The 11,509-nt window shown below is 51.4% G+C and overlaps 2 protein-coding genes across 3 annotated transcripts in view; both read left to right on the top strand.

Moving 5' to 3' along the window:
• Positions 1–64: 64 nt before the first annotated feature.
• Positions 65–2,205, top strand: SAT2 (spermidine/spermine N1-acetyltransferase family member 2). Of its 2 annotated transcripts, none has more exons than XM_049637049.1 (6): positions 65–307; positions 530–581; positions 702–785; positions 887–991; positions 1,164–1,252; positions 1,341–2,205. In XM_049637049.1, the coding sequence occupies exons 1-6, from the start codon at positions 236–238 to the stop codon at positions 1,506–1,508; spliced, it is 570 nt and encodes a 189-aa protein (XP_049493006.1). In that variant the 5' UTR covers positions 65–235; the 3' UTR covers positions 1,509–2,205. The 2 variants fall into 2 exon arrangements, with proteins under 2 accessions (XP_049493006.1, XP_049493007.1); XM_049637050.1 differs by having other exon boundaries at positions 67–307; positions 1,164–1,204.
• Positions 2,206–10,822: 8,617 nt separating this feature from the next.
• The window catches only part of FXR2 (FMR1 autosomal homolog 2), a 14,316-nt gene continuing 13,629 nt past the window's right edge, over positions 10,823–11,509 (top strand). The window contains exon 1 of the mRNA XM_049637027.1: positions 10,823–11,233. Within this exon, the coding sequence (XP_049492984.1) occupies positions 11,153–11,233 (81 nt within the window). The 5' untranslated portion in view covers positions 10,823–11,152. The remainder of the gene's footprint in view (positions 11,234–11,509) is intronic.

Consider the following 11,509-nt stretch of genomic DNA (forward strand, 5'->3'; position numbering starts at 1 on the left):
TGGGGGGGCGGGGCGGGGCGAGCCTGCTCTGCCAGCTGATTGGCTGGCGGGGGCGCGCCCGGGGCAGGGTGCGGGGCGGGGGGGAGGGGGGCGCCCACCGCTCCCGCGGCCGCTGCCCGCGGCGCCCCCAGCTCTTCGGGGCCCGGTGTGCGGGCCCGTTCGAGAGCTACCTGCTTTTCAGCCGCGTCTGCGGAACGGAAGGGAGGGTCCCGGACTTCAGTCCCAGACGGTGGGGATGGCGATGGCTTCCGTGCGGATCCGACAGGCCGAGGAGGGAGACTGTGGAAATATCCTGAAGCTGATTCGGGTGACGGCGGCGGGCCGGAAACCGGGGGCCCGGAGGGGGTCCCGGTAGCCTGGCCGCGGGTGGGGGCGGGGAGGCCAGGCTGCAGTGGGAGGGGCGCGCCTGGGGAGGGTGCTGCCCTGATCCAGCCTCTGTCCCCACGCCGGGACCCCCTGCCCTGATCCAGCTTCTGTCCCCACGCCGGGACCCCCTGCCCTGACCCAGTCTCTGTCCCCCACACCCTAGGAACTAGCCGAGTACGAGAAACTCTCGGACCAGGTGAAGATCAGTGAGGAAGGTGGGGGCCCAGCACCGGCATCCTGATGGAGGCTGGGGAGGAGGTAAGGGATGGATGGGTTCCCAGGCCAGGCACACACCCAGGCTTTTTCTCTCTTTCCCACGACTCGGATCTCCGCAGCCCTGAGAGCAGACGGCTTCGGAGAGAATCCTTTCTATTGCTGTTTGGTGGCTGAACTTCTTCCCGCCCCCGGGGAGCCACAGGGTAAGAACCCTGGGACCTGGGGGGTTCCCCTCGCCTGTCCCTCTCAGAGGTCTCCCGCAGGGGCGCAGAGGCCTGAGCCCTTTTTTTTCTCTCCTTCTCAGGGCCCTGTGTGGTGGTGGGCTATGGGCTATACTACTTCATCTATAGCACTTGGAAGGGGCGCAACGTTTATCTGGAAGACATCTATGTGAAGCCCGAATACCGGGGTACGGGGGGGGGGGGGGGGTGGGGCTGGGGGGGGAGGAAATCAACCCAGACCCACCAGCATCCCCTGGCTCCTAATCCCAGCCTTATGGCCTTTTCAGATCCCCTTCAACTGAAACAATCTTCTTTGTTTTGTTTTGTTTTGTTTTTTTGGTCTCTTTTCCCCCACAACAGGTCAGGGGATTGGTTCCAAAATAATCAAAAAGGTGGCTGAGGTGAGGAGAGGGATGGGGCCACCGGCCGGGTTCTGGAAAAGCAAGCATGTATGAGAGGAGCCCAACCCCCCCTCGGGTTGAACGGTGAGGAAAGCTTCCTTTTGAGAGAAAGACTAAGTGATGTCTTCTCCCACAGGTGGCCCTGGAAAGGGGCTGCTCCCAGTTGCGCCTCACAGTCCTGGACTGGAACAAGGGGGCCATGGACTTGTACAAGGCCCTGGGTGCCCGAGACCTGACTGAAGCCGAGGGCTGGCACTCCTTCCGCTTCGAAGAAGAGGCGATGAGGGAGTTGGCAGGAAAGTGACGCCGTTCCTTGGGCATCTCTGTCTTTGGCCTCCTCCCTCCCCACCTGCTCAAGCACTGACAGAGGCCTCCCGGAAGGAAGAGAGGTTGGGAGCCGCTCAACCGGAAGTACAGAAAGAGCAGAATTGAGGGAGAGGCCCTTCCATCTCCCTGTTGAGGATGAGAATTGCTGAGCCCCGATGTGGTGCTGGTGGAGGAGGACTTGATGGTGCAATAAAGCTCCGGCCCCTTCAGGACCCTTCTCGAGTGCCCTGCTTGGTGGAGGCTGCTGCGGGGGGGGGGGGGGGGGGAAGGTGGGCCCAAGGTGACTTTCGCTCACCCTCCGTGGGCCAGAGCCCCGGCTCCGGGCTGTGGAACATGGAGAAAAGAAGAGCAAAGTGCCAGCTTGGCACATCAGGCTTGTCGGTCACAGTTGGGACTCAGACAAAGGCCTCCAGTGTCCGAACTGCACGCTACAGGACGCAGGACTGAGGCTGGCCCGCTGGCTCAACATTTGGAGCAGGATGCCACCTGCTGGTGGTGTTTCGGGGGCCCTGGGAAGGACCACTGGCCTCCACTTAAAAAAAAAAAAAGTCTGCTCAGCCTGCCAGTGCTTTTTTTTTTTTTTCCCCAGAAGTCACAAAGTCCGTATTTTCAGTTCAGCAAAACCAAAGGACCCGTGGAGACAAGGAAGGAAACGAGCTTACGTCCTACTTTCGTACTATCTTATTACACAGATAATGCGGGTTCGTTGTAGAAAACGTGGAATGTTCGCGTGAAATAAAAATAGAATGCGTAGGGGCGCCTGGGTGGCCCAGTCGGTTGAGCATCTGACTCTTGATCTCAGCTCAGGTCTTGATCTCAGGGTTGTGAGTTCAAGCCCTATGTTGGGCTTCACTGAAAAAGAAAAAAAAAAAGCAGAATTTGTGATCTTACTTATATAACTGTTATTAATCCTCTGGTATCAACTCTTTAGAATTTTCAATGTCCATACATACACATGAGTAGTTAAGTGAGTAGAGGTGGGATCGTATACTTTCCAACAATATATCAGACCCATCTCCCTGTGCTATTAAACGTACATCCGTCGTCACTTTTGTGGGTGGCATATTCTTCTTTTTTTTTTAAGTTTTTTTTTAATGTTTATTTATTTTTGAGAGAGAGAGACAGAGTGTGAGTGGGGGAGGAGCAGAGAAAGAGGGTCACAGATTCCGAAGCAGGCTCCAGGCTCCGAGCTGTCGGCACAGAGGCTGACGCGGGGCTCGAACCTATGAACTGTGAGATCATGACCTGAGCCGAAGTTGGACACCTAACTGACTGAGCCACCCAGGCGCCCCTGATGGCATATTATTCTTTTTGTTGATGAACCATTGGTCATAATTTAGACACTGAATGAGGGCAGGCAAGTAACATAAACGTATAAACTGTAAGAAACACAATCTCGAGACTTCTACGGCGATGTAAAGAATTGAAGATCCGGGGTGTCTGGGTGGCTCAGTCGGTTGACTGAGTGTCCATCTTCAGCTCATGATCAGAGGTCAGAGGTCATGATCTCGTGGTTTGTGGGTTCAAGCCCCATGTCTGCTGTTAGTACAAAGCCTGCTTCGGATTTTGTCTCCCTCTCTCTCTGTTCCATTGTGTCTCTCAAAAATAAGCAAACACTAAAAACAAAAACAAAAGGTTGACGATCCACCTTAAAATCTAAATTATAAAAACAAAAGAGGGGTGCCTGAAGAGCGTGCAACTCTTGATCTCAGGGTCGTGAGTTGGAGCCCCACGTTGGGTGTAGACATTACTTAAAGATGAAATCTTAAAAAAAAAAAAAAGATTCAGCCAAAGAGAACACATCAGGGGCTCAATTCTTGAATGATTCCAATTTTGGGCCCTTCACACCAATTTAGAGCAGATGGGCCTTAGGACAATCTTGATCAGGAGATAATGAAGCTGGTCAACCCCTCCCCCAGATGGGAGCCAGAAAAATCCATTCTCCTATGGCTCCTTGGCTCATCTCAATCTGACAGGATTTATATCTTTTGGACGTGATCAACTTATCTAGTGATGGGGCTGTTTTTAAATGTCAATTGCATTGGAATGCATCCTTTCTGGAGAGATGCATAAAGAGAGTGTAGTTGCTTCTGAGGAAGGGGTCTGGGTGTCCAGGGGACAGATTTTCCCACTTGCTAGTTCAGATTTCCTGAGTTTTCTGCCATGCCAGGTTTCACTTCTTTTTCTTCTTCTTCTTCTTCTTCTTCTTCTTCTTCTTCTTCTTCTTCTTCAAACAAAAGGCTACATAAGTAAAACTCAATGCAGAGGCACCTGGGTGCCTCCGTGGGGTTAAGCGACCAACTCTTGATCTCCAGTTATGATCTCACCGTTCGTGGGTTCGAGCCCCGCATCAGGCTCTGCTGCTTGGGATTCTGTCTCTCCTCTCTGCTTCTGCGCTCTCTCCCTCTCTCAAAATAAATAAATAAATTTTTTAAAAAATGTTTAATGCAGAAGAAAAGGGCATAAACTAGGAAACGTAACGTTTCCCAAATTTCTCTTGTCCCCATCTTGTTTTGCCTTTGCTTCTTGGTGTGCACGGTTTTCATGTTATTCTCTCGGCCAGTTCTGGCAGGATGTCTGTACTCCAGCATCGCTCTGTCCTGCAGCCACAGCCGGCCTTGGGTTCCTGCCCACTCATCACTGTATGAGCCTCCTGCGAGGTGATTCTGTTAGACGTTCGGGCTGATCTGTATGAGGTGATAAGGCCCCGGGTTCTGGCCATGGCCGGGAGAACAGAGGGGAGGGCACTGAGGAGGAGGGCTTTTTAAAGGGAGCCTTGAGAAAGCATCATTCAGACAACTCTCAAATCTGTCAAACCTGCACATTGCTGTCACCACTCTTTGAAAGTTGCCATAGCCTCCTGACTTCCCAGCCCCCTCCTGTAAGAGCCCCCTTCCATGAGGTTATTAATATTTTTTTAATACATATTTTTTGAGACAGAGAGAGAGCACGAGCAGGGGAGGGGCAGGGAGAGAGGGAGACACGGAATCCAAAGCAGGCTCGGGGCTGTCAGCACAGAATCCGACTCGGCACAAACCGCAAGACCATGACCTGAGCCGAAGTCAGATGTTTAATTGACGGAGCCACCCAGGGGCCCCGGTATTTTTTTTTTTTTTAATCATAGTTATGCATGTTATTTATTTATCTATTATTTACCTAAAATGTTGGGTTTTTTTTTTTTTTTCTTAATTTATTTTTGAGAGAGAGAGAGTGCAAGCGGGTTGGGGCAAGGAAGGGGACAGAGGATCCAAAGCAGGCTCCACGCTGACAGCGCTGAGCCAGATGCGGGGCTGGAACTCACCAACCCTGAGACCCTGAGACCCTGAGACCCGACCAGAGCCCAAGTCAGCTGCTCAATCAACTGAGCTACACCCAGGCGCCCCTACTTGGTACGATTTAAAGAGTCCCATACTGCTCTACCGCTGATAGAAAAAAACAGTAGTCTTACAACTCCCAAGGTTCTCGAAAGACCATTGGTTCAATTGAGTGTTTAAATTGTTACTATGTTTTGTCTTGGACTCATCTGTATATGTCAGACTAAAAATAGCACCCAAATGCTGCCGCTTCTCCCTGCTTCTGCTTTAGCGCGAGCACTGACTTCCCACCGCTCACTCTCTGTGCGGCCGCCACCGCCACCCCAACCCCATTCCCCAGCCTGCCCGTGCTTCCAACATTGTATCACAATTCCGGATGGATCTGTTGGGTGTTTACACTGCCGTGATTATGCAAATACTCTGCACAGTCGAGCCCTGTGGATCCTTCCCCCCACCCCCAGCCATTTATGTGTTTTCTGGAACTGATACTTTTTTTTGTCCTTTTTGTTTGCTTCGTTTTCCGTGTACTGCGCCCCCCAAATTCTCCTTTAGTTGTGGTACCTGTGCTCTAAGGGTATACAAACACGTAAGGAATTTGATCTCTTCCATTTGAAGAATCTCCTGGCGGAGACTTTAGACCTGCTTGCTCCAACAGAGTGGCTGATCTTTAGACCACACTGCGGGTTCTCCCTGCACAGCCATCTTTTCTTTTAAGTTTTTATTTATTTATTCTGAGAGAGAGAGTGAGCATGGGGGAAGGGCAGAGAGACAGAGAGAGAGAGAGAGAGAGAGAGAGAGAGAGAATTCCAAGCAGGCTCCACACCATCAGCACAGAGCCCAGCGTGGGGCTCGAACTCACACACCGTGAGATCACGACCTGAACTGAAATCGAGAGACACTTAACCAACTGAGCCCCCCTGGGCGCCCGCCTTCTGGATTCCCTTGCGGGATACCTGTCTCTTCCATCTTTTCCTTAGTTTATTTTGATAGAGCTGCTGCTTCTTTTTTTTTTTTTTTTTTTACATTTTATTTATTTTTGATAGAGAGCACGCACACGCACAAGTAGGGGAGGGGCAGAGAGAGGGAGACACAGAATCAGAAGCAGGCTCCAGGCTCTGAGCTGTCAGCACAGTACCGGATGCGAGGCTCCGACCCACAAACCAGTGAGATCATGACCTGAGCCGAAGTCAGTTGCTTAACCGACTGAGCCACCCAGGTGCCCCTTGATGGAGCTTCTTAAGAAAAGATACTTGGGAGATAAATTTGTTGGGGCCTTGGGGCACCTGGCTGGCTGTGTTGGAAGAGAATGCAACTCTTGATCTCAAGGTGTCAGGGTCGTGAGTTTGAACCTGACGTTGGGTGTAGAGATTGCTTAAATAAAAACTACAAAGAAAATTTGTTGGGACCTTGCAAGTCTGAAAATGTTTTTGTTCTACTCTTGTACTTGACAGCGTGGCTGGGTATCTAACACTAGGTTGGAAATAATTTGCCCTAAGAATTTTGAAGGCATTTCTCCATGGCCTTCAAGCTTCTGCTGTTGCCTCTTACCAAGAAGCCTGAAAAGTTTCTTATTCTGGAGTCTTTGTATGAAGCCTATTTTTATTCTCCTTCTCTTTTCCCCCAACCACAACTTTTAGGATCTTCAGTTTTTCCTCGCCTTCTGACATCTTATGTGGAAATGTTTTAGTGTGGACCCACTGGGTCTTTGCCATCTCGAAACTCATGTTCTTCAGTTACAGAAAAACGTTTTTTAAATTATTATTGTTTTTGGGGCACCTGGGTGGCTCAGTCAGTTGAGCGTCCGACTTTGGCTCAGGTCATGATCTCACGGTTTGTGGGTTCGAGCCCCGCATCGGGCTCTGTGCTGACAGCTCGGAGCCTGGAGCCTGCTTCGGATTCTGTGTCTCCTTCTCTCTCTGCCCCTCCCCCACTTGTGCTCTGTCTCTAGCAGAAATAAATAAATGTAGAAAAAAATTGAGCCACCCGGGTACCCCTCTGGGAGATTTTTAAATTTTTATTTCCTAACACTTCTATTGAATTTTTATTTCTGCTTTCATGTTTTTAATTTCTAGGAGATCTTTCTTTGTTTTTTGTTCTTTGCATTTTAAAAACATTCTGTTGCTTCATGGATATATATTTTCATCTTTCTGAGGATATGATATTTTTTTTTAAAATGTTTTTCGTCTTGCATAATCTTTCACTTTAGAGGCTTTCCTCAAATGTCAGGCAGTCCTCAGTTGTCTGCTCATATTTAAGATTGGGATGCTAAGGTACAAGTAGAAACTCGTGTGTGTGTGTGTGTGTGTGTGTGTGTGTGGCAGATAAGGAGGTGTGTTGACTGTGGACTTCACTCTAGGGTGATCCACTAGGCCATTTCTTTGAGGAACCCCTAATGCCAGTATCCTTCTTCTTTTTTCTCATCTGATCAGATTTACCAGAAGACTCTTCTAGACTCCCATTTGAATTTTTTAAATTAAATTTTTTTTTAACGTTTATTTATTTTTGAGACAGAGAGAGACAGAGCATGAACGGGGGAGGGGCAGAGAGAGAGGGAGACACAGAATCAGAAGCAGGCTCCAGGCTCTGAGCCATCAGCCCAGAGCCCGACGCGGGGCTCGAACTCACGGACCGCGAGATCATGACCTGAGCTGGAGTCGGACGCTTAACCGACCGAGCCACCCAGGTGCCCCCCAGACTCCCATTTGGAAGGTAGAAGCTTGGCTATATATATTCTTCTTCTTCTTTTAAATTTTACTTATTTCAGTAATCTCTACACCCGACAAGGAGCTTGAATTCACGACCGTAAGATCAAGAGTCTCGTGCTCCAAAAACTGAGCCAGCTGGGCGGCCCAGTCTGTACATATTCTTAGAGCTGGGTGAAGAAGAAATCTGAGGCAAGTCTCAACATTCAGTATGTAAACTTCCATTTAGTTCCCATTTTCAGTATCTAGCCAACATTCATCTAGCAATCTATCCATCATTCTGTCTTCCTCCCAATCCCTATGTACTTAGAAGTCCAAAGACAAGCTGGGCCATTCTTTTGACACATCCTTCATCATCCAGCTAGAGTAATCTTACTAAAAGGCAGTTTGGCTGAAAGTCCTGTAATGGTTCCCACTTCTCTCAGTAGAAAGTCCAAACTTCTAAATATGTTCCAGTCCCTGCAAACTTTGGCCCAACCCTTCCGGCCATGTGTTTCCTGTCCATGTTGGTTATAACCATGTTAGTTAGACTCTATACAGTCTAACCTCTGTACCTCAGAGGCACTGTACTCTCCCCTCTGGGCCTTGTGAATATGCCATTCCCCATCGGAAATGTTCTCCTTTTTCCCACTCCTGTCCTTTGCCTGAATGAACAATGACTACAGCCGGTGAACAAAAGTTAAACCCGAAAGGACTGTTGGTGTCAGAGGCTCGGAAGTTGGTGACGGTGTCACTTCTGAAACAAAATTCAGCTACTGCTATTGCTTAAGAGCCCAAATTCAAAGTCTCCAGTCTGACGGCCTGTACTCTTCCTTTTTAAAAATTTTATTTCTTTTTTTTTGGGGGGGGGGGGGGGGGGGGAGAGAGTGCGCGCAAGCGAGCACGCACAAGTGGGGGAGGAGTCCAGAGAGGGAAACACAGAATCCGAAGCAGGCTCCAGGCTCCGAACCCGGCAGCATAGAGCCCTACCTGGGGCCTTGAACTCCTGCACCGCCTAAACCCAACCCGGGGCTCTATCTCGTGAACCGTGAAATCAAGAGTCAGATGCTTAACTGAGCCACCCAGGCGCCCCAAGGTTTATTTTTGTTTTATAGCTTTAACTACGACTCATATGCCGATGATTCCAACATCCATCTCTCCAGCCGAGACCTCTCCTGGAGGAAGCACATGTGTGTCGATTGACCTGCAGAGCATTGATCCCTTCATTTCGGTTAATATTTGCCAGGCCAGGAACTGTGCTAGGTACCGGGTATACAATGGTGGGCACAGACAGACACGGAACCCAGTCTCTGGCCTCACGGACCTCACAGATGGCAGAAGACAGACGCTGGACAAATTATTAATAGTACAACCACGATGAGCACCCCAAAGGAGTATAGGATGCTTTGGCAGTGTGAGATGAAAGAACCAACCCAGTATAGGCACAGTGGAAGACTAAAAGAAATTATATATGTCGAACGAGACGTTTGTTGAAGACAAGAGATGTCCCCCTGAATGGTGGACCCTCAAACTCATCAACGTCTCTTCCAAAACTTTGCCTCCTGAGTTCTTTCTTCCATGTTTGGCATCACCATTCACTCAGTAACCCTGAGTACTTCTTCATGGACTCCTGACCCCACCCCACTCCACCCTCATCACCAATTCTCAGTGATCCCGCTGCAAACGGAACAGGCTCAGACCAGCTTGTCCCTCTGTTGCTGGCAGCCCTCATCCAAGTTAGGTCCTCAGCCTCTCTCTTTCCTGCAATCAATAGCTCTTCACGGGGTCCCCTCTCTCTTACCTGCAATCAATAGCTCTTCACGGGGTCCCGCGCCTTGGGACCACCCTTACTCTTTATCCTCCATAGTTGTAGAATGAAAATCTTATCCGATCACACTGCTTAACATCTTTCAGTGGCTCTTCAGTATTGATAAGGGAAAAGCCATTCTCCTTCATCTGATTTACAAGTCCCTCACAGCCTACCTTCCCGTAGCTCCTCAAGCCAAATGCTACTTGAACTGGTTGTGGTTCCCCAAAGGACATGCTTTCTGCTTCTCTGCATCACTGTAATTCCTGATATCTCAAGAATCCTTTTACTGCACTTTTCCTCTAGCAAACGCCTACTCAGCCCCCACCTCTCCATTCGCTTCCCCTCCTCAGTCTTTCCTGAAGACTTTCCTGAAGGTTTCTCTGAAGAACAACTTTTCATTGTCTCATTGGGATTCCCTCTCTACCTAGTCCTTATCTCTATCAGAACGTCAGTGGAACCCGATGCACTTATTTGTTAATTTGTTTAAACTTGTCAGTCCCTTCCCCAATGTATTATAAAATCCTTATGGGGGGGGGGGACTACTGCATCTTGTCTTTGTATCCCTGGCACTTATTAAGGCTGTTGGAACACAGTGAGGTCGATATAAACACTTGCTAACGGATCAAATGCACAACACGTGATCCTAATTTCTGTGCTACTTTATTTATTTCTGCAACTAAATTCCCTATCTCAGTTCAAGAATCCGGAGTTTTCCCTCTACTACCCTTACTCCGTAACATTTTTTCCTATTGTGAACATCCTCAGCATTTGGATACCAAATCTTGTGCCAATCTAAGTTGCCTTTGCTTTTTGGTACTGCCTTGAAATTAACCTTTCATTATATGCATGATCGGAATCTTCTCCGGGCAAGAACGCGACTCTTCAATCTACAGCACAGAGTCACACATGCTCCCGGGAGTCGATACGTGCTTGCGGACGATTAAGCACAGCGCACGCGCACCAGGCCTTTTTTTTTTTTTTCCTTTGACTCCTCTTTTTATTTTTTCCTTTGGAGCGTGCGCACCGAGAAAGACAAAGGTGGGGAAAGTGACCAAGCAGTCATTCAGGCGCATGCCCATCCCTCACTTGCCCCAGCCCGGGGAAGCTCACAGCGGCGAAGTGGGTGTGGCCTGCCCGGGAGCAGCAGAAACCCAATCCGACTGAGTGGGCTCGGCCCCTCCCTCCGCACGATTGGTTAGTTATCAGTGTTGTGGGGCGGGGAAAGGAAGAGATGTGGGCGGTGGAGTGGGGCGGGGGTGGGGGTGGCGAAGAAAGAGAGCCGTCTGGCTCTGCGCAGGCGCAAGGGGGCGACCAGGAGAGGGCGTGAGAGAGCAAAAGGGAGTGTGGAAGCCCTGATGCGCTGGCGAGCGCGAGCTGGGTCGCCAGCCTTGACGCCTGCGCCGTGGCCCTCGGGGCCCCGCGCGCGGCGGGCGGGTGCCCGGTGCGCCTGCGCAGTAGGCGGCGGCGGCAGGGGGAGGTGGAGGCCGTGGAGCGGCAGCGGCAGCAGCGGGTCCCGGGACTGAGGCAGCAGCGGGGGCGGCGGCAGGCGGAAGCTGAGGTGACGAAGGCAGCGGCGGCGGCGGCCGTTTCCCTCACGGTGGCGGAGACCAAGGCGGCGGCGGCGGACGGGGAGCGGCCCGGCCCCGGCCCCCTGCTCGTTGGCTGTGGCAGGGCCGCCGTGGGGCCGGCCCGGCTCCCGCCCCCCGCGGCTCCCCCTCCGGCTCCTCCCCCGGGGAGACGCCGGGGGCCCGGCCCGGCCCGGACTCAGACCGCCGCTGCAGCTGCCGCCGGGGCAGTCGGAGGCGGCGGCGGCGCCATGGGCGGCCTGGCCTCCGGGGGGGACGTGGAGCCGGGACTGCCCGTCGAGGTGCGCGGCTCCAACGGGGCCTTCTACAAGGTGAGGCGGCGCGCCGGCCGGGGACACCGGTCTTCGGCGCCCTCCCCCCAGCCAGGGAGGGGGAGAGTGGGGCGGGATCGCGCCTCTGGAGCGAAGTCCTGGCCCTTCGAACCTTAGACCCACGCTCCCACCCGCAGCCCTCCCGGGGAGACCTCTGGAAGTTCACCCCCTTCCTCCTGTTTTTGGTCTCTCTATTAATTACACCTGCTCTTGACCCCGGTCTCGGAGAGAATGAGCATCGGTGTTCATTATTGTGCTTGGATCAGCGTCCGCTCC

Source organism: Panthera uncia, chromosome E1, assembly GCF_023721935.1.
Source record: "Panthera uncia isolate 11264 chromosome E1, Puncia_PCG_1.0, whole genome shotgun sequence".
Lineage (NCBI taxonomy): Eukaryota > Metazoa > Chordata > Mammalia > Carnivora > Felidae > Panthera > Panthera uncia.

What these genes read in the sequence shown, in the direction of transcription:
- SAT2 (XM_049637049.1), top strand. Translation starts at nt 236, where the DNA reads ATGGCGATGGCTTCCGTGCGGATCCGACAGGCCGAGGAGGGAGACTGT. An exon ending in GGTGAAGATCAGTGAGGAAG is followed by an intron (nt 582 to 701) that starts GTGGGGGCCCAG and finishes GGATCTCCGCAG; the next exon opens with CCCTGAGAGCAGACGGCTTC. An exon ending in TGTGAAGCCCGAATACCGGG is followed by an intron (nt 992 to 1,163) that starts GTACGGGGGGGG and finishes CCCCCACAACAG; the next exon opens with GTCAGGGGATTGGTTCCAAA.